This window comes from Solea solea, chromosome 1 (genome assembly GCF_958295425.1).
Source record: "Solea solea chromosome 1, fSolSol10.1, whole genome shotgun sequence".
In the NCBI taxonomy this organism is placed as follows: domain Eukaryota; kingdom Metazoa; phylum Chordata; class Actinopteri; order Pleuronectiformes; family Soleidae; genus Solea; species Solea solea.
In genome coordinates this window covers 18,644,707-18,667,466 of record NC_081134.1, presented here as the reverse complement: position 1 = coordinate 18,667,466, position 22,760 = coordinate 18,644,707, and the positions used below count along the sequence as shown (strand labels likewise).

At 42.3% G+C, this 22,760-nt stretch overlaps 1 protein-coding gene and 1 long non-coding RNA gene across 3 annotated transcripts in view; one reads left to right on the top strand and one right to left on the bottom strand.

Moving 5' to 3' along the window:
* pappa2 (pappalysin 2) overlaps nt 1-19,348 on the bottom strand; it is an 85,127-nt gene extending 65,779 nt beyond the window's left edge. For both annotated transcript variants that reach the window (XM_058623965.1, XM_058623973.1), the window contains exons 1-6: nt 17,303-19,348; nt 12,512-12,744; nt 11,121-11,348; nt 10,419-11,017; nt 3,073-3,221; nt 120-259 (exon numbers count right to left, since the gene is read on the bottom strand). In XM_058623965.1, coding sequence (XP_058479948.1) covers nt 120-259; nt 3,073-3,221; nt 10,419-11,017; nt 11,121-11,348; nt 12,512-12,744; nt 17,303-18,215 — 2,262 coding nt within the window. In that variant the 5' untranslated portion in view covers nt 18,216-19,348. The remainder of the gene's footprint in view (nt 1-119; nt 260-3,072; nt 3,222-10,418; nt 11,018-11,120; nt 11,349-12,511; nt 12,745-17,302) is intronic.
* Nucleotides 182-22,051, top strand: LOC131456065 (uncharacterized). Its single transcript, XR_009239868.1, has 3 exons — nt 182-285; nt 542-645; nt 21,951-22,051. It is a non-coding gene; the product is annotated as an uncharacterized LOC131456065 (long non-coding RNA).
* Nucleotides 22,052-22,760: the final 709 nt, after the last annotated feature.

Below are 22,760 nucleotides of genomic sequence, written 5' to 3'. Positions count from 1 at the left end.
AATTCAACACTTGCAAGTTGATTTATCTCGATCATTATCAATATTTTACACCTATGGAAAAATGTTACTGTTATAACCTTTCTGGCTATGTTGCCCACAGCAAATGTGAATCGTCCTACCTGACATGGGTCATCACAGGAGTCCCGCTCGCTCACCCCTTTGAAGACATGGTACAGGCCAAAGATGTGTCCCATCTCATGGATCATGGTGTTGGTGTGTCCTACGGTACCAAAGTAGGACGGGTTGAGCACCATCCCACCTGGCAACAGCAGGAAACGCACATTAGTAAGTAAGACTTTCTTTTGGTTTGTTTTGGTAAAGAAAGATTGGAGGACCACTATGAATTTCACTCTCCAAGATGTGCTCAGATGTGATTTTAGAAAATTTGGGACATTTTTTGGAAACCTGGCTACTGAGAATGATGCACAAAACCTTGGATTCATTTAGCTGTATCTTGTCCACAGATACTCTCACTTTTGTTTTTCATTCTTTTTCTTCTTCTCTCCGATGAACCAAAGTTGTATTCCTATTTGGATTTCAGGCACTGTCACCACTTCCTGATCTCTGATTGACCGCGCCTAGCTGGAGTCATTGCAGACTCCGGGAATTAGATCTGGAGGGCTGCAACACGTCAGGAAAGTGTCGGTGAGTCACACTTTCAAAATATTCAACACTTAGTGACTGCCATATACCCATTATGTTTCAATATCATGCTGAAAACCATGTGGGTTTACAACTTGTGAGTTTTTGGAAAATCAGGCACAAGGACTATTTGTTCTTTATATTACTATTGTAACATTGAGTGCAGTTTCACTACAGGTTCAGTTTCCTTTCCGTGAACAATATTTATCTTCCCACCAGATTCAGCTTTTATCATATATTTAAAAATGAGATGCTAAAAATGATCAAGGACGTGCATATATAGATAAAATAGTTGCCAAAATGTGGTATTGTTTTGGAAGTCCATATTCCAGCTACAAGCGAAACCTTCTGTTTCAGTTCCAGTTTCAGTGTTTCAGGGTTACTCTCCACCACTGCGTGTACTACAGCTGGGATTTCCAAAACAGAAACAGACCACCAAATAAAAAAAGACGGAGCAGTGTGATGTTAAATTTAATAAGGAACAAAGTAAAACTTGAGTGCTTTAAACCGAGACAGAAAAATGGATCCAGGGTTTCTACGGGTGGATATGGAAAACGCTGCGTAGGGATTTTCCCTGTAAAAACAATAAAAGATCAAGTCAAGAAGCCACAAGGAAATCCCGATTGTCAAGCCTTTTCTCCGCTTTGAGGTCTATAAAGTAGTATCTATGTATCTGTTTTTGAAAAAGTGCAACTTTTAGTTGGAAAAAACTGGTTGAGTACAGTAGACTGTGTCTGTTTTTTTAAGGAACGACACAATATGGCTCCTTCACTCGTACTCCTAACCACATAGCATGTCACAACAGTTTCACCAATTCAAAGTAATATTTACTGATACACTGCAGATAGCAAACTTTATTCATAGCTGACTCTCAGTTAACACTGTGTGGATGAAAGGAGGCAGAACTGTGATTAGTTTACAGAACTTAGAAAACGTCTCCAACAAGGGCAGGAAGAACACATTTGAAGTCTATGTTTAAGTCTGATTGTGCAGTAATGTGCTCTAATAAGCTCCTCTGCACTATTTCCTTACATTGTGTCTGCATCGCATCTATCTGAGACTTGAGCTAAAGAGGTTGTGTTTTCAGTTTCATTATCCTGTCTGTGCATGAGTTGTCTTAAAATATAAGAACAGATCGTTTTGAATTTTGGTATCAATTCAGATAGAAATGATTAGATTAAATCATGTTGAAGTATCACAAAGAGTGTCAGTTAGTCTCCGTATCGCTAAAATTCCAATGATGCCCAAAATGGTCCTGTTCTGATGTGAAACGTGGGATGGCGAGCAACCACGAGAACTGCACGTGACGGGTCGTGTCCACATGGTGTGTATAGACAGATTCAGACAGAAACATTTTTCATCCAAAGTTCATGGAAATCTCTGCAGTGTTCTTGAAAACACCTGGAGCAGACAGAAGTCAGAGTGTACCAAAAAAAACTGAGACTCCTGTGATCAATCGCCGTGTTCTCTCTCATTCTGAGTGATGCATCTGTCCATCCGTCCATCCAAAATACTCTGCTCAGCATCTGAAGGTGAGGAGGAGCTAAATGTGCTGCACATCATCTCATAGTTCTACACACCACTTATCAGTTAGTATTCATCAAAAAGTAAACAAAAAAAGGACACCTTTTGGTTGCTACAAGGTCATGTGACTTTTCTTTCAAAATTACAAGCCTCTCCACACAGACACTAGATAGGCATAGGTTTTTGTTTTTGTTTTTTTATCATATTGGCATTTCGTCCACGCAGAAACAGCGTTTTGGGAGACCTGAAAAAATACTGCCAACTTGCTTGGCAACATTGCGATTTTCTGTCTCAGTTTCTGTGATTATATACATTGTAATGTGTATAACGACTTCTTCTCTTCTTTGGGGTAGTGTTATAGCACCACTTACAGGCCTGGCATATCTACTACAGCGAAATAATGTTTTCAAACGTCAGAGAAAAGGATTGTTTGCGCTTGTGGACATGGCCTGAATGCTTTGTCTGGAGATACTGTCTACCCCATGTGTCTGCCGCTTTTAAGTCCACTCACAGTTTTGTTTTGCACTGACACAAGAAGGAAAAAGAAATGCAAAGCCTACATAAAGAACAGCTGGCAAGAGGGCATGGGTTGTAACAGTAGTGCAGAGCCCACACTGCTATTTGTTTGTTTGGTTGTTGTTGGCCTTCTCCGGTGAACAGGAGTCTAATGACTGGGAATGGAATAAGTGCAGGGAAAATTTCGCCAAGCTTTATTTCCTCTCACCCTTCTCATTTGGGCAACACCAAAGTGGACAGCAAAGGATGGAGAGCAAAGGAGAGTGAAGCAAGAAACATGAAGTAAAATCCTTCTGACACATGTATGTAATTCAGCCGAGCATTAATCTTTTCACTTGTGTCAGAAAGAACATTCGGACACATGTTTGGAATATACTTGGATGATCTCACCTTGGTGGGTCAGCGCCTCCTTTGCCCACGGCCACGTTGCAGCCCCTGCCAGCTCTTCGCGCACTGAGTTGCTAGCAAAGAAAACATTGAGTGTGTCTGAGCCGCTCAGGTTTAGCTCCTCCTTTAGCTCTTTCACGCTCATATAGGCCCTGCAGACAAAAGAAGACAAGGAGAGGCAATTTTAGAGTCATTCCTTAAATCAACGATTTCAGCTATTGGGAAACTGTGCTATCGAGGTTTTGGAGAACAGTGAAGTCTGTGATGAGTTAACGGCCACACCGTTGATGTAGTGGTTAGCACTCTTGCCTTTGCAGTAAGAAGACCTGGGTTCGAGCCCCGGTTGGAACAATGGCTTTTCAGTATGCAGTTTGCGTGGGTTTTCTCCAGGTTGTCCGGCTAACTCCAAAAACTTACTCCAAAAGCTTACTCCAAAAACATGCAATATAGGGATTAGGTAAATTGGTCACTCTAAATTGTGAGTTTTTTTTGTCTCTATATGTGTGTGGCAAACTGTCCAGAGTGTACCCTGCCTATTACCTATGTCAACTACACCCCCTGCAAGGATAAAGTGGTAGAAAATGGATGACCAAGGAGAACAGAGGCAACATCAAGACAGACATGTACATGGTCCGACACTACCTTCAATTCTAAAGATCAGACCTCAAGATGACATATATAATCATCTGTCTAATGACCTTAAAGATATTTTATTAGAATCAGGAAGACACATTCTTCCTGTGGAATAATCTGTTCTGGGCTCCATTTGTCTATGTTTTGGTTTAGCTTTCTTTGGAGCAAATCTTGAAGCTAGCTCAGTCCATACAATAACTAATTCCCAACTGTTTTCAATGGTTATGAAACCCCAAGAGAAACATCTACAGGAAAATCTCTATCTGTATCACAATGCGCGATAAAATCATCCAATTCCTATTTGTTAGCAGGGTTCCCACACCTTGGTTGACATCAAATTCAACGAGTTTTCATGGACTTTCCAGGACCAATTCCCTCAAATTCAAGGACAGAATGTGCTCACACAGCTTAAGATGGGAGGGCAACTTGTGAGAGCCGCCTTGTAAACTATTATTGATTTGCAGCACACTCTGCATCTGGACAAGTGATTGTCCTTGGGCTCTTGGTCAAAGTCAGTCTTTGTCATTTTCTTTGGTGAGACAGAGATCTTGGAATTTCAATCTTCCAGGCATCACGTCATTTGCTGTCTCTTGCTTTACTCGCTCATTGTTCTGCATTTCACGTCAGCGGTGGAGAAAGATAGTGGACAGTGTCCACAACACTGCTAGTAATTACGACTTGTTCTGTGTAGGCCTAGTCTACGTACATCAAGCAATACAGGGCATGAAACAGTAAGTGGCGTCTTAACAAACAAGAGAGACATTTAACAAAATGTTTTTTATTTAATCGTTATAAAGATCAAATAGATGATGAATGTGATTTGTGTGAGGAATGATGTGTTGATGAACGTCAGCTGTGGAGCTAAATTAAGCTTTTAAAGTTTTCATCTTTACCACAGTTACTTCAAGTTTCTTTGGACGATTTGTTTTATGTATGTTTCTTAAAATAGACATAAAAGTTTATGGTTTTGATCAAACTCAGCTCAAATGTATTATTACTTGAACTACACTTCCATGTCGAGAGGCTTAAAGTGCTTATTTTTTACGAGAAATATTTATACAATCGCTTATTAAATATTTCACTGGCTCAGCGCTGTTTAAGTCGTTCCAACAGCTTCAAGCACTAATCCCCATCCACACACATGCACTTCTGTCAATGCCCCTTTAATTGAGGCACTTAGTTTCTAAACAGGTCCAAAGGCTTTCCACATCAGCCAAGAGCTTTTCGTGTGTGAACGTCCTCCAGAGAAAATGTGTAGTACAGTAAATAAGTGTGTGTTTTCTCAGGCTCGCCGCCCGACTTAATAAGGTTTAAGATGCTTCAGGGAAACCTTGCTCTCTCTTGAGTTCACCCGAGGCTGCGTGGAGTATCCATCACCCTCGGCTGGGCAATTACAAAAGACAGGACACTGACCGCTGAAGGGCTGACTCTTAAATGTCTGAGATGCCTCGGTGGAAGTCATCAGCCATCGTGGCAAAAACCTGTTATGAGTTAACTTGTGGGCAAGTCAAACGCAGCGTGAACAAACAGCGGAGTCAGCACCAAAAATAAAAAAATAAACCAAATAAACTGAAGATGTTGCGTCCATTTTAAATATTATTGTTGACAACTCAGATACTTTTAACCCTCAAGTACCACAGGACAAAAATATCACACTAGCAGCGGGCAAATATTTGGATGTATTATGAGACTTCATTGTTTACATGAAGCAAATACAAAACCTCCATAATCCAAACTGTTCATGAATACAGTGGTAGATGGTCTGTGTTTGTGTAGCACGTCTGCTCTAAGCAGGAGCAATTTGGGGTCAACAAATGTGATTGGTGGTTTGTTGTGAATGCAATTTGCCGATTACTCGTGGCAACAAAACTTGTGGTACAAAGAAAGAACCTTAAATTGTACTTAAATATGACTTCAATTATATTGGTACTTACACTTATTTTGTAAATGAGTTATGGAAGTAAGAACTCTCCAAAAAATGGTTGAATAAGTTGGCAGATCATTTCTAGCATGACTTGACTGATGACACTGATCAATGTTGACGTTGCGCGTCCCCAAGATTTTGATTATCGTGCATGCACATGTGGCATTTCAATGTCACGTCCAACGACTGTTCAACTTTGCGGCACTGTGAGGCACTGACCAATGAGTCAGTGGCATGAAAACAAAATATACTTTTTTTTGTTTGAGCTGACACGCTGACTGTCAGGGAAAGAGAAAGGATTTGGTGATACCAAATTTGTGGATACCAAATTTGTGGATACCAAAAGTATCCAGAGGGTGTTTAAAAATGAGGGACACTCAATAGCCCACACATTTTTTGGTTTAAAACTGAGAATTTTGTCAGATTCTTTTTGCCGATACCGATAATCCAGTCACTGGATTGGATATCGGTGAGATACAAATGTAATGCAATCCAAAAAATCCTTTCTATTGCAGACTGTAAAAATGTAATGTCATGTTGTTTATATCTTCTTTAAAAGGAGAATCACAGGGGAAAATTACACAAATGTGTGTAACAAAAGTCCAAACATGAGTATGAGACTGATGTCCTGATTAGCAGATACTCGATTTTGTGGTATCGTGCCATCGCTAGTATATATCAACACCAACACATCAACACAAAGCAGTTGTGAGAACCGACTGAATCCAGATGTGGAGCTGCAATCACCATTCAGAACAAAGCCGCAAGCTCACCAATAAAACTGCATCTAAAATAACAATATCATGCATGAGTTTCACACGCGTGTGAAGCATCAAACAAGGCTGGAACAGGATTCCTTCTTTCTGGGGAGTTGCTTGGATCGCTTTCCACAGAGGTGTACCGTCCAGGATTTGCTAATCCAAAAATGTGCGCAGATTCTGGACCTGTGTCTTAGCATAAGTAGACACGGTGTCCCACACCACTCCATCCCTTTCTCTCTGCCCTTGCCTCCCTGCTCTTATTCCTTTATTGTGCAGCCAGAATCCGTAGTGTACCTGCCCATCACTGTAGAACTGGCTCTCGACAACAAATCTGTCGTGACAGCAGCTGCTCTGAAAAACCTCTGATCCTGTGCTGGCCAGCAGCAGCTGCACACTAACGGGGTCCCACAATCAGGGGAAAACTGGCCAAGAAAAGACGTTAGGGGGAAAATGAGGGGTGGGGCAAAAACAACCCAGATCCCGAACATTAAAAGGAAAAAAGGCTCAACAAACGCCAGGAAAATGTCAGTCTTCTGTTAATTCTTTCTCTGCCTTACTAATTTGCGATTTTGGATCCAGGGACATGTGCACATGCAGGCATGTCACAGCATGCTAAACAGCTGGGGTCAGGACCTTTCCAGAGGTTCTGCACTACTGTTAGTCGGCTGGGCCTAGTTTTTTTATGATACCGCCCTCCTGTGTATTCGCCTGTTCATGTTGTTTTAAGTAAGGGTCGGGAGCTTATAGAAAGGAAGTCTATCGAGATTTACTGCGAGGGTTTACGTCACAAGGTGAGCGCACACGTAATATGACTTTTGAGGGGAACAAAACAATATCAAACTCCACAAAACAGAGTCCAGAGGTGTGTTTTTTTCTAAAAAACCTAAACATCTGTGTCTCTGATAGACAGATACCAGTGTGCTACAATGTAATTTGTTCAGCTATATGCGTTAGAACAGTGATTCTCAAAACCATTCTTGCCAACGTTAAGATAAATAGGTCGAGCAAAGTCAGCTACTGACTTTTCACAGGAGGCAGATTTATTCCCAATAAGATCATTTGCTCTCATAGTCAAGATCCCTAGAAAAGCAGTTAATAGTCTCATCTAATCACCAGGTCATTAAATACTAACATTCTTGGGCAGAGACTCTCTGTACTAAGCCCCTCCCACCAGATGAGCATGGACATATGTCCTATGCAACACATGACTTAAAACAACTTCCCCATCTCTGAAACGTTCTTTATGTACTGAAACGTCCTTTATTGCATTGGCTGTCAAACTCTCTTTCTTGTTTTTAAGTTGCTTTGAAGTATAGGCAGCAGCTACTTAGCAGAACAGCCAATAGGAGGCGCCCTCTATCTGAACAGTCCTGTGATTGGTCAAAGTTGCTTGTCAAGGGCCTGATTTCCCCAGGACTGGAAACAAAACCCAGAGGAGGTGCGGAAATCTATCAACTATGAAAATATGAAAATATTTATTAGTTACAGGTTATTATGGAATTGTTGATCAATATTGATAAAATATATGGCCTGTTTTTAATTGTATTGACATTATTTGTATATAGTTTGTATTTGCGTGTGTTGTTTTTTGTTTTTTTTTTACAAATATCAGAGTAGAATGTTGCTTCTGTCCAGCTTTTTTCATTATTGTCCATTTCCTGGCTGCAGTCCATACTGTCGAGACAGGGATGATTGGACAACTATAGCTAGTATAGTAAGTATTTTTCTGCATACAAATATGCTGTGTTCGAAAGGGGTTGTTTTCCATGTTCATGGGACAAGTATTTGACCCCCCCATGTGAAATTCACGATAACTTTAAGTGTTTTGCTAGTTCTGAGTTCAAGATGTCTTGTGTACGATATCCTCATCCCGAATTCCTCAGGAACGCTGCACAGCAAGAGGAGCAGCTCAGAAATAGCTGAAAGTTTTTCAAGACATCCACCAGAAGGTTGATGAAGGCTATGAATTTGTTTCCAGAGACAGCTTGTTCACACAGGGACAGAGGAAGGACCAGGGTTAATACTAGTTTGGCATTAAAGTGATGGCGAGCGCTATAAGCCTTGAAGTAGCCCTTCTTCCTTGGTGGACTCCTGTGTAACTTGATGCATACATTATGTTTCACGTCTGTTCTATTTGGTGAAGGATGGGAGCTGCCACCATTGATTTTGTTTTAGCCTAACATGCGTCACAGCTCACAAGGTGGTGAGTGTAACTGCGTCACAAAGAGTTGTAATCCTGTTTATTGGTAAAGAGAGTGTAAATGGGAAACAAATGTCCATCCTGCACCTTTGAGAAAAAAAAAAACATTAATATATCCTTGTGTTAAGCTGTCACGGTCTGTCAACTCCAACACACCGCATGCTAAAATCTGTCACTTAAAATATAGCTCCAATTCTTAAGTTCTGTTTTCCAGTGGCCCAGTGTAAAGCTTGTGGTTACAATTTGGATTAAGGATAGAGCCTTGAAAAACCTGGGCCAACGACCTCATGGCAAGACTTCATGCAAGCTATTTGGAACTCTGCGTGAGCCTGTCTGTCAGACTAAATGGAAGCCAGCGGGCTGCCGCTTGAGTTGTTTAGTAAAAATAAAAGTGTTCTTTGGCCTCTGAACCCACCGTCCATACTTCACAGAGCTTCTTTCTGAGAGTACCAATTTGTACATGTAGCATTACGTGCTGTTGTTCATTGTACCGTCCTGCTCAATCACTCACTGAGGCAACATGTGTCCATGATGTTTAGCTTAAGACTTAATCTTCTGACTACTGTACGACGTCCCTCCAGTCTAGCTTACTACATACCTCTGCCTTGAATGCCTAGTCCACTGTCCACTGTCCTTTGTTAAAAACAAACTCTGGTTTTCCTGACCACTTGACTATATGCCACTGCATGCTAGCTCCTTAACGTATGGTCACAGGGGGCCTCTCAGACTTTGTAAGGTAACGTTATCAAAAACATTTACACTGTCTTTTAGTGGTTGTTTTAGTAGCAATTCAACGTGGCCTAAAAAAGTCGTTTCGACTCCAGTGTCGTGTGGGGACAACAGCAGAACACTACTGTTTCCCTTTGTGTTTGCACCCATGACTAAGTCTAAAAATATGACAAAATGTATTGTTTTTTATTCACTAATTATTTCATGTCACTTCTAATTTGCTGATTTTTTGATCACATCTGAGGCATTGTTGCTCAAACTCTCAAGACACTCTGCCAAGGTGTTTGTGTTTAAAATCCTTTTAGCGGCTCATGGAGCATGATCTCTCACTTCCTGACAGGCTTATAAAGTGTTCCATTAGCTTAACAGCCATTTTTAAAAGAAAAAAAAAAAGACTACACTTTAGAAGCAATTGGAAGTTATTAGTGACTAAGTTTATGTTTGAAAATGAGGGATTTGCAGAGTGTGGAATCTAAGCCAAGACTGTATTTGCTGTCTGTGGTGTCTCCTCTGCAGTTTCATTTGGGTGGAGCTAACAGGTTCTATGGTGTAGAACCCCCAATATTTCCACACGCCACTTTTCAGGTGCTTTAGGCTCATGGGCGTCTACTTAGGAGGAGTTTGCTTGTGTCCTCAATTTTCACAGCAAAACAACAAAACATACCTGTCTTATTTTACTAATGGTGTGCTTCTAGGCTATGTATTTGCATTCGTCTTCTACCGCTTAATCTTCCACATGAGGGTCGCAGGGGGCACTGGTGCCAATCCCAGCTGATATAGCACGAAAGATGGGGTACACTCTGGACAGGTCGCAAGTCCATCACAGGAACACACAGAGACAAGCAACCACTCTCACATTCGCACCTATGGTCAATTTAGAGTGTCCAATTGCCAAATCTGCATGTTTTAGGACTGTGGGAAGAAACCGGAGAACCTTGAGAAAACCCACGCAAACATGGGGAGAACATGCAAACTTCATGCAGAAAGGCCTTTGCTCACTGTGTTTCTTCATCTCAACAGAGATAAGAATTCTGGTTAAAAAGTGACAGCCCTCCAGCAATGTGATGAGAATGACGTCAATATTGAGAATATATCACTTTACCTGTCAGGGGACTCAGGATCAAAGCAGGTCTTGAGGACGTCAGTGACCTCCGGGTCGCAGCAGTCTCCATCATCGTAGTCGTAGTGTATGCTGTTGCACTCCATGTTACAAACCCCATCCTGCCTCTTCCAGTTGTAGCAGGGTCCCAGTCGAAGACAGTCCCCTCCGTCGTGGCCCGTTCTTGGGTGGTCGCACTCAGGGTCACACTGGCGATTACCGATCTTTCCAATTCGACAGTTGCTCAGTATGAACTTCTGCCTGAGGCTGGAGTTTCTGACAGTGTGAACACTCAGATCCAGGGTGATGTTGTAGGGGAGAAAGGCCTCAGTCAGAGCCCGGTGCTGGACTTGGATCTGGGCTGGCATTACCGTGGGGTTTCCACCATCGTCTTCGCTGAGGTTGACGATCCGGTAGCGAACCTGTTTGGAGTTACGAAGCTGCCAGTTGTTGTTGTAGCCGAAGATGATGTCAGTGTTGTCGCAGAGTGTCAGGCCACAGGGTGGTGGCAGGAATGAGGAGACTAGTTCCCGTTCAGGGACTGGAATGGTGATAATGGTTGGATGAAGGCCAGTTTTATATGGACTCCAGAGCTGTTCCACCTATAAGTCATAACATTTTAGAGCGGTCATAAAAATACTATTTTGTTAATTAAGTAAAGCTTTTAATGTAATGCTAATAAAAAACAACAGGCAGGGTATTTACATTAGAAAAGTCAGCCCACATTGCCAAGACCGGCTCACTCTTGTCAGTTTGAAGCGGACGCTTTAGCAGGTCCTCATGAGAGCGGGCGTAGCCCCACAAAACCACGCCCCCTATGTGGCCCCTGAAGCTGTATCCTAGATCTGATTGGTTGCTGCCGAGGAAGAGGGTTCTGCAGGTCCTCATGAAGGGGCTGTACAGATTCCCAGACTGCAGGTTGCTTTCCCCAACCTAAGAGAAAAAAAACAAAGAAAAGCAGCTAAGAAGAGTTAAAAACAAATGTCTCTCTCTTATTATCTTGCAAATTTAATAGATAATTAATAGTCTGAAGGGTCAGAAATTGGATTTATGGTATGACTGAATAAGTGTAAAATTGCTTTGAAAATGTAAATTGTTTGATTTTCAGAATTACTGTAAGTCTTTTAGAAGTATTTAAGGGCCACCATCTTTTCGTGCCGTTTTCTTGTACAGAATCCTGGACTAACAAACCAACCAGCCTTCTGAAGCAGAAGCTTACCCCTGCCCACATAAGCCCCAATGCATAAACAAACGAAGAAGAAAGAAGAATCAGTGGAAGGAGTGACTTGTAATATAGTGTAACATCCTATCTGGTTATGTCTGTTATGCTTGGGTAAGAGGGCGTTGAGCAGAGAAAAGTTGTCTGATTGTTGCAATCTGAAGTCTCACCCATTTCTCACACCCAAGCTCTTTAAATTTTACAGCTGTCAGTGTGATTTCACAATTTTTCAACTGGCAACACGACTACAGCTTATTAGGCATGCTCGGGCTCAAAGATTATTTATTTTCCCCTAGAACTAAGTGGTCGTTGAAGCCAAGATTGAAGCACCAAGGAACTTCCACAGGCTGTAACCATCGTATCCGAATTGGCATTAATGCAATTTGATGTTGAAGCAATGAGCAGTAACCATCCATCCATTTTCTACCACTTTATCCTCTACATGAGGGTCAGAGGGGGACCTGGAGCCAACCCCAGCTGACATTGGGTGGAAGGCTGTGGCTCTAGGCCGGTCGCTAGTCCATCCCAACATACAAACTCCATTCACTCTCACATTCACATATACAGTCAATTTAGAGTGTCCAATTAACCTCATCCCCAATGTTGCATGTTTTTGCACTGTGGGAGGAAGTTGGAGTAACCCGAGAAAACCTACATTCTAAGTCAAACCAGGATCTAAACCAGTGACCTTCTTGCAGTGAGCCAACAATACAAGCCACTGAAATTGACCTGCTTGTTTTTGCTATAGGCATTCAGGCACCTCCCACTGTCCTCATTAGATGGAGTTTGTTAAGTTGACATATCATGGACCTAATAACAGATATCAAGGTTAACCTTGGAGTGAATGAAAATTTAATCATGCACCAAAAGCACAAACCTTAGCGCCATCAACATACAGGGTCATGTTGTGGCCGTTGTAAGTGGCCATTAAGTGAGTCCAGACACTGGCTCGGTATCGCTGGTGGCTGTAGACGGTGGTAGACTTTACTGCCCGGTCTGTCCGGAGCGTGAAGTAGAACCTTGCGTCTTTGATGCCGGCAGTTTCCACAGTGCGTATACCTACTGACCAGCCCTTCTCACTCAGTGAATGGGAGCAGTTGTCAAATACACCTATGGCACAGGAAAGAGGAGGGAACATAATTATTAACACAAGCACACAGTGAGCTCCGACATCCGCCAATGGGTTTTAAAACCAGGACCAGATTTTTTCACATGTTGATCTTCTGGTTCTGTATACAAACCTGCTTATAGCTATTACCTTCTTACACAAGCATGACAAAATTCATCCCGATCTGTTAAGGTGTCATATACACATCTGAATTTGTTAACTGGGACTCCCCATGCTAAATTGAAATTCCTGCCAAATCCTTGATCTGGATCAGATCCAGAGAAAAAAAACGTGTGTGTCTAATCCTACATACACATACTAGATTTGTTCAAATTCACTCACTCATCTTCTACCACTTTGTCCTCTACATGAGGGTCGCGGGGGGCACTGGTGCCATCCTCAGCTGACATAGGGTGATGGGTTTTTACAGAGACATGATTTGTTTTGCCCATTGTAAGAGACATTATAAGGGATTACTTGAAATGTTTATAATTTATCTGACCTCATCTCGAGTAGAATCTTACGAAAATTGAATGGGATCAAACTTGGGTGAGAGGAAGTTGCTAGCAGAAGGATAAACTTACAGATAAACCCACGCAGATGAGGTTTATCTTTGCAGAGGTAATAATAATTACTTTAAACGAATACTGGAAATCATGCAAAAACTTCCTCGCTTAGTCCAATGACTGGAAATTGTCATCACCCTGAAGGACAACGGATAAACAAATACACAAACAAGCAATCCGTCCAAGTGATTGCAGGGAACAGAGGCACAGAGAGACCTGGAGAGAAAAGACCGAGTCAGAAACAGCAGGAGAGAACACAAAGGCAAAGGGAGGATGGAGGGATTTCACTCAGCCAAGGCAAGACCATCATGTTTTCATCTGCTGTTGCAACAGACAAACACAGATCCACATCTGCAGCCCAGATGTCTAACTCTGGGACAACCAAAGGTCAGGGAACCCCTTCACCCTCCTCAATGCTTTACGTGTATATATGTACACAGTGGATACCTGTAACCACTGTTATTTTTAGATATCATGCCAGTTTTAGATATTAACCCTCGTCAACAAAAGTATGCAACATCTGTTTCCCAGTCAACCTCGCTCACTGTGGGGTTCTGCTCACGCCCCCAAATATGTTTAATACTTACAATTTGAAATCGGCCTAAATAGACATGAGTCATTGAAAGTGATTGAATTTTGTGCAAGAAAGAAGTTTAGTAAGTAAAGGTAAATGTCTCTCTGATTTGTTACGGCGCCACCTACTGTTTCATGCCCTGCATTGCTTGATGTATGTAAACTAGGCCTACGCAGAACAGATGTCACGTAATAATTACTAGCTATGTTGTGGACACTGTCCACTGTCTCTCTTCGCCGTTTATGTGAGATTCCATGCAGAACAATGAGTGAGTAACGTTAAGCAAGAGTGAATGCAAAGTCCAAGATCTCTGTTTTGCCAAAGAAAATGACAAAGACTGTCTTTGACCAAGATTCCAAGGACAATCACTTGTCCAGATGCAGACCGTGCTGAAAATCAATGAAAGTGAAACAGGTTGCCCTCCCATCTTAAACTGTGTTACCAAATTCGGTCCTTGAATTTGAGGGAATTGGCCCTGTAAAAAGTCCTTGAAAACTCCTTGAATTTGTTGTCAACCAAGGTGTGGGAAACTTGCCAGCCTCAACTCGAGATCTGGCCAAGTATCCTCTAGTGTGGGTTGAATGAAAATGTAAAGTGCATGACAGCACATGAAATATTCAATCTGGATTTCAAACTAAAGCTTTGTGGTCTCTGAAGGTCACGCGATCAATTATTGTACTTGAATAATATCCTCTGAGTGGAATTTGCAACCTACTGGCTTCGACAGCCACGCCTAGCACAACGCATGGAACAGTGATTATATTTGATAATTTAACCCCCATCTGCTGCGTATACATGATATTCTCATGTTAAAACCACAAGGTGAATTCAGTCTTCTTCTTCTTCTTTTCCTTTCAGCTGCTCCCTTCAGGGGTCGCCACAGCGAATCAACCTCCTCCATCTCACCCTGTTCTCTGTATCCCCCTCTCTCACACCAACTAACTTCATGTCCTCTTTCACTACAGCCATAAACCTTCTCTTTGGTCTTCCTCTAGACCTCCTGCCTGGCAGTTCCAACCCCAGCATCCTTCTACCAATATACTCACTATCCCTCCTCTGTACATGACCAAACCATCTCATTCTGACCTCTCTGACCTTATCTCTAAAACATCTAACATGTGCTGTTCCTCTGATTGACTCATTGCTGATCCACTCCCAAAGAGAACCTCAACATCTTCATCTCTGCTACCTCCAGCTCTGCTTCCTGTCTTTTCCTCAGTGCCACTGTCTCTAGACCATACATCATCGCTGGTCTCACCACTGTCTTGTATATCTACAAGGTAAATTCAGTGAACCTTGTAAATGCCATCACCTCTGCAAACACACATCTAATCCACTAGGTAAAAAACTAGGTATTAGTACTATTTTGGTAGCCATTAGTTATTGGAGAAGTATGGAAATGCAACTAATGTTTATGTCAATGTAATCCTTTGTAAAAACATTGTTTAGATTTGTGTCTTTTTGCAGATTTTCCTGGAGTGAATTTTCACAATTAGATATGACACATTTGATTTGTAATTGTAATTTGTAATGTAACTCTTTAGGTCCGACTTCAGTTCAATATTTATTGTTGCATTTTTAAAACGACATGGAGCATAATCACCTCAATATATTAAGAAAGAACAAGTAATAATCAAACATAGAATGATTCAAATAAGATGAACTGTTCGGCCCTAATTAGTATCACCACAAATTCTTAATATATCTCATTTAAAGCAGCAGAAATGTAGAAACTGTGATGTCATCACATTGTCCAGTAGCCTACTGTGAACATCACTACTGTTTACAATCTGGAACACATAGAGTAACATTAGAATTAGAAGTCAAAGTGATGTCATCGTTAGTGGAAACAATGGTTTGTTTTTCACTCTGTAGTCAGATTCCTTCAAGACAAAAAAAAAAAAACGTGACAGGCTTGCACCAGTGAATGCTGCCCACACATAAGGAAGCAATGAGTGGAGGAAAGTAATGTAAGTAAATAATGGAGTGGGATCTTTGATCAGGGTAAATGTGAGAGGACGTAACAGTTTGTGGTCTCATTCAGTATCTGGGCAGCCGCGGCGCTCCACCATCACACTTTTATCCTCTTTAATGTGTTTGATGAACGTGTTGTTCTGTCAAAACGTGCAGTTTTCACTCTTTAGGGAAAAAAATGGTTAAATTAGGCTTGTCGTTATTTTCTTTCACGAGACTGATGTGTCTAGACGAGAGCCGCTGCTCGACGTCAGTGGAAATCCACAACTCTGAGGGAGAAGAGTGAATGAAACACGCTGGGAACTTTCACAGTTATGTAACCACATGTTTAAGTGGAGTCAGTGTGTTCAATGAAAATACATTTAAATCAGTAGTAACAAAAAAAAAGTGGCCTGTCATCAAATAACTCACTATATGTGCTGTTGTTCAATGGGCATGCAGTGCGTAACTTTTGGGGATTTTTGGTGTTCTTATTCTGCCACTGTTTGGTATTTTAAAAATGATGTACCTTTTTAAGCAACATCAGACCTGACTGAGGGTGCATTTGTGTGTATACAGAGGCAGTGCAGAGGCGTGCGGGGACAAGAAACCTTTATCCAGTCAAACTGCTAAATAACAGGGAGGTTTTTTTAGCAGCAGAATTCACTTTTAACACTTTACACGGGCCATTTTTGTTTTTTCAACCTGCCTGCAGTCGTCTCACATTGTGTCCATCTGTCAGTCCTGTTTTTAGCAGGTGAGGGCCACTTTTGAAAAATATATTTATGAATCTTTTTCTCCAATTTTGTTTATTTTGTGGCCTAAGGCATACATTCTCATGTAAATGTCCCACAGATTGCATGTAAGTTGTAATTAATTTTGTTGCCAACAGCAATTTTGTAAAGATGGCTCATAAAACACAACTATATGGTTATGAAATAAATAAGTATAGCCACTGTAGTGCCCTTTTTTTCCCCTCTTGAGCCCCTGCCCCCTGAAATGTCTGTGTGAATTACTGCCCAGCCTTAACAACACTATAAACATGTATGAGTTTGTCATCAGAATGTTATTCCAAATCCTGAGACCATAATAGTGCGATCTAAAATATTAGTAATATTAGCAAATATTGTTATCCATTGCCATTGAAAGTTTTTAACTTTCATTTAAGAACTACCACCTACTATTACTAAAAAACTGACTGCTGACACAGGACTGAGAAACCAAATAAACACTGTTCTTGTTGAATTTTGATTAAGTGTGCCATTAAATCACCTACAAAACGCTCAGATAAGGAAAACATCTATAATCTATTCAAAAACAATATTCAGTTTCTGAAACTTGCTTGACAAGATCATCTATCCCGAGTTTAACCGTATGTGTTGAAGCACGTTGAGTTTACTATTTTAGGCAGAAGGTGAACTTATTAGCTCCACCACCTACAAATGTGTGAGTATAGTTTACACCCACCTGCTATTACTGCAGGGTTGCTCTGCCCTCCTTCAGGATTCACCCACAGCTCCAGGCTGAATTTGGCCCTCGGCAGCTCCACTGTCACCGCCGGCTTCAGCTTCAACAACTCCCTACGACCGCTGAAGTAGAGGGCGGTCATCCATGAAGGGGGCACCCGGGGCACTGGGCTCCCCCACGTTGAGGAGCCGCCGACGGGCAGGCTCGCCGGCGGGTCTGCCTCTTCCATCTCCCCGGAATAGTCGTCCTCCACGGTCGCTGCATCTCCCCGCTGCAGTTTGTGGAGAACCTGGAGTCCTCTGGAATCTGTTACGCTGTCGTGGAAAACTTTCTCCCAGCTGGAGTTGCCCTCATCCTCGTATGGAAACTTGGTGTCGACGCTGCGCGCAAGTCTGGAGCCGGAGCTGAGTGGTGATGGCGCGCTGGCCGAGGAGGACGCGCTCTGCTCGGCGTCTTTACGCGCGGATCTGCCCGCGTCCTCGCTGACATGACTTGCGCCTCCGCTGTCACTTGTGGAGCGTTTCTGATGCAACGTCACAATTCCGTCCTCCGCGTTGCTCCAGCCTGCCTTCTCCTGGACCCGGCGGTGGCCGGCGTCGTCACCCCCGCACCCTCCTGCACAGACCGCAGCAGCGATCTTCACAGTGTACAGCTCTCGCAGGCTCGTCGTGTGCGTCCTCGGATGGGCCGCTGGAGGGCGATGTTGTGACGGGGAGAGGGAGCGGGGCTGCCGCCGGGACCTCCAGACCCCGGCGACGGTGCAGGGTTCACCTCCTAGCCTCGAGAGCTCATGGTCCGCCCGCTGTGCCATGGCGCGTTTGTAGCGACTGAGCGCGTTGGAGCGAACCGGGCTGAGCAGCCACGTGTTCGTAATGAGGACGAGGAAGACAGCCAGTAGTCTGATCAATAACATTGTTATACTAATGTATAGCCTGTATACAAGTTTTATTTGTATTTATATTGAATAAAAAAAGGAAAAATAATGTCACTCTTTGAAGAATGTGCCCCTGTTTTCCAACTCAGCAGCAAGAGGTTTCCCAGCAGACTGTGTGATCATCCGATTTATTTACATGCAGTAAAAAAGAATAACTGCTCTTGCGTGTTCGGAGATTTGCAATTAATTTACTTGCCCAAAATCATGAGTGAAATAACCAAATCTTAAGCATCAGTGCATCCTGGAGGGTCTCACACATGGGCTTCGTGCGTAACCGTGCGTAAATGTCGGATTATATTTAGTGTGTTATATTCAGGAGGAGTGAGGAAGAATGTCAGAATCTAATCACAGAAAACACTTTAAAGTGAGCCCAACTCTTTTGTTGGCGCAGCTGCAGTGGCTCTCCTCTCTCTCTCGCTCTCTCTCTCTCTCTCTCTCTCTCTCTCTCTCTCTCTCGCACTTTGCGCGGATCTTTAGAAGCAGAGCTCTGCTTCTTTCCCATTCATGTGTGTAACCTCTGTCACTTTGATCCTGGTAATATTTGATAGTCTGTTTTGATTCAAGTCTAATTTTGTAGCACACAAGCACAACCGGTGAGGGTAAAATCCCACCGGTGATTAAAAAGATTTGAAATCAATAGAATCTGACTTCTTGTATCAGCGATGGAAGGTGTGGATGTCCTTTCCCTTCTTAAGGTTCTGCGTTATTAAACCTTTGTTGCCCCCCAAAGCCTCTCGTTTCTTGTTTTATTTTTACCTGACCACTGCGGCACCATTAATGCGTCCTGTCCCAAAACATGGCTGCAAGGTGAATCAGAGTGATAATTTAAAAAAAAAAGTCATCTCCAGAGGCAGAATCAAGTGCAGGGCACAGTGCCAGCTCTAAAACAGTGACCTTACTTGTTGAGCAAGAAGCTTGTTTTGAAGAAGAACAGGAATTATTATTGTGTATTATTGGAAGAAGAAGAAAAAATAGCAGTCCATCAATGTCCGGAATCCGTGTAATGTCGGCTCCTCTTGGAATTGTTGTGCGTCTGGGAGCTTCAGAGAGTGAGTTGCTATTTCTTCTCTGCACCGGTCCATGCACTGGTTGTAATATCCTCCTCCATTCACTCCTCCATCTCTCTCTCTCTCTCTCTCTCTCTCTCTCCCTCTCCCTCTTCTTTCTTATTCTCCTGAGTCCAGAGAGCCCCTGCCCGCCCTGACATCACCGGTAGGGGAAGCGTAGTGGTGATGGTAGGGGAGATCCGGTGTGTGTGTGTGTGTGTGTGTAAAGTATCATGTATTTACTATTTATGTCCTCACCTCATCCACCCACCCCAGAGTCTTTATATCATAATTAATTAATAAGAAATGGATGTAATAATAAAAGTTTATACAACTCTGTGAGTATTCATACTTCTGCAGACATCACAATACTTGTTTCTATTCTTGTATCTGTCTGTGCAAGTATAAATCTGTGGAATAATCCTGTGCCAATGCACTTCTTTATCTTCCTTCCCTGTGGAGACACCTGACATCGGTGTTCATGGTGTAAATATTTGTTGTTTTATTACAATTATTTCTGTCACTTAATTAAAATAGTACACATGCCTGATTGCGGTGGACAGGTGTTTGCTCATACTTCAGTAACATGAGTTTGTTTGATCTCCACACACACACACACAGGTTTGTGCAGCTATTCGTCCCTGCATTGTCCTCCATTCATCTGGACACTTTGGACAGCCTAAACAAAGCCTTGTCCCTAACCTTAACCATAAACAAATGTCCAACCTTAACCTAACCACAAATCAAATCTTACCCCTAAACATCTGCCTCATTAAGACCAGGTTTTGGTCTCCATGAGGACTCCTAATCGTCCTGACAAGGTCAGTGTTTATGCCAGAAAAAAAGGGTCCAAAAGGGGTAACAAAAAAAATACAAGAACACACACAAAGTGGTGAAGGAGGTGAGGTTTGAATAACTCTCTCCCTCCCTTTTCGCCTTTCTCCCCCTTTCTCTTCCTTTTACTCCCCCCCTCCCCTCCCTACTCCCCCCCCCCCCCCCCCCTTGATCTATCTATCTCACTCACTCATGCTCTGGCTCTCTTTAGTGGTGCAGCACGGACAGGCAAAACATCTGCCTCACACATGAAAAAGAGCGTTTTTTCTTTTATTTTTTGTAAGCTTTATGTCATCCAAAATATGCTACCTTTGTGTGTGTGTGTGTGTGTGTGTGTGTGAGAGAGAGAGAGAGAAGAGAGGCAGCATGAGACACTGGCTGAAAAGGATGAGAGAAGAGGAAGTATCAGGTGAGACAGGGAGGAAGAGGAGCAGTGGAGATGTCAGGAGAAACATATGGGCGGATGTTATATAATATTTCTACAAGTCAGGGTGGAAAAAGAAACACCAGATGGTTTATTTTTTATTTTTCTTTGCTCATTGGTTTTTATTTTATTCAGTACAGAACCAATAAAGAACCAATAAAGAGGTTAAAAGGGGGAAATTGTACATCTTAATGCACACAAAATATTAAAGTTTCATGCTCTATGATTAAAAGGAAGATGTTTTTTCTGAGGCTTTTAGCCACATCATAGATGTGGCTCCATCTGTGGATGGAAACTGATCGAAAAATTTCCCAAAACTGAACCAAACACACGGACTATATTTTTTTGTTTTTATCAGACTAACTTTTCCAAGGTGTGACTAAGTTTGTTCCACTGTCTTTTTCTTTCTTTTTTTTGAACAGTGAAGAAACACTGCTAGATTTTATAATCCAGAATAAAGTGACTCTCCAAATACTGCATCCAATAAACAGCAGATTATCATTAATTGAAGGCTATACCACAGTTTCTCCTATATGTGCTTGAAAGGAGGATGGATGTACTATTATTATTATTATATTCTTTCTCACTCTTTAAACATCTTAATAATGACACCTGTGTATTTATTTATTCAGCAAAACCAGCACTTACTTACTTTTCAGCATTAAAATCACTGTAAAAACCCACATTTTTACTGTCAACAACAACAACAACAATACCACTATTACTTATACTGGTACAATTTATTTAATTATATTATTTGATGTTTATTTAAAGGGGACAAAGCACAATACACATGTAAATATGCTCATTTAAGTCAGAATTGGCAGATGACAGAGAATAGATTCTTTGAGATGAGATGACACAGAAAGTTGTCAGTTGAAAAGTTGAAAACAGGTTACACAGCCACGTGAAATATTTATTTACAAAATCATACCAACCACATGACACTAAATACAATACAACAATTAGTGAACATGTGTCATTTAAGTGCGGTTGATAAAAGTGAAATTTTTACAGAAATTTGAATGGTGTTGTCGTATGAGGTGAGTGTCCTGTTGCCAGAAGGTGGCGCTATAACCGTGACTGCATGGCAAACTGTTGGGCCGATTAAAATATGCTTCATGGGAGTGAGTTTGAGCGTGATCCGATGAATTTTGCAGGGATTTTTTGGGGGGAAAAAACAACGTCAGATCACAATTTTCACATGTTTTGTGAGTTTTTAGGCATTTTCAGGCCCTCGGAAGTGTCCTTAAAGACACAAAAATCGAAGCCGCAATATTCTGTCGCCTGACACCTGACGAATCTGGTGTTTTGAGGATTTTAAAATGAAATAAAGCCGATTGTTGCAGTTCCACGCCTTCTTTAACACGCTCCTTCTGCTTCTCCATATCCTGTTTTTTTTTTTGTCAGACTCAACTTTGCAAACAGGGCTCTGGCTTGAGGCTGAAGATGGAGATGGAGGAAGAGGAGGAGAAAGAGGAGGCTACTGGCAGTTACGGCAGGGGCCCCCGAAGGGGCAAAAAAAAAAGAAAAGTTCCTAAAGAGTGGGAGGCAGGAATTCCACAATCCCAGCTTGCCTTACTAAGGGGATCTGCCTGCTAAACATTCAGCTTTTTCTGCTGGCAAAGTGCCCTTTGAAATCCAGCTGCAACTGTGTTGGTGGTGGTGGTGTGTGTGTGTATGTGGGGGGAAAAAAAAGAAAAAAGAAACGAGAAAGAGGAGGGAGGGGTGGGTTTTAAGTGAAAGCAACAAAAAAAACCGGGAGGGAGAGGGAGGATGAAGGAGAAGAGACAGAGGAGAAAGAGAAGAAGAGAGCGGAGCGATTTTGGGGGTGTGGAGTGAGTGAGGGAGAGAGCGAGAGTCTGAATGGGTGTGCTTTACCGGGCCTCACCCCCCACTGTAAGGAACCTCCACAGATTATCCTTCATCTGAGCTTGTCGGTCTTGACCTCACTGACCCTGAGGCCCGCACTCTGTCTTCCCTTCTCCTCCCGCGCTCTGTCTTTCACACCCACTTTTCCTCACTCACTCACTCACTCACTCACTCACTCACTCACTCATGTCTCCGCACACCCTCATTATTACCTTTACCTCTCGGCTGCTCACTCACCTCACCTCCCATGCAACAACATTGCTGTTACACACACACATATGTCTCTAAAAGGCACTTATATTCAGTCAGCTGTTGCTGTGCATTTAACGATTTAAAAGGAAAAATATA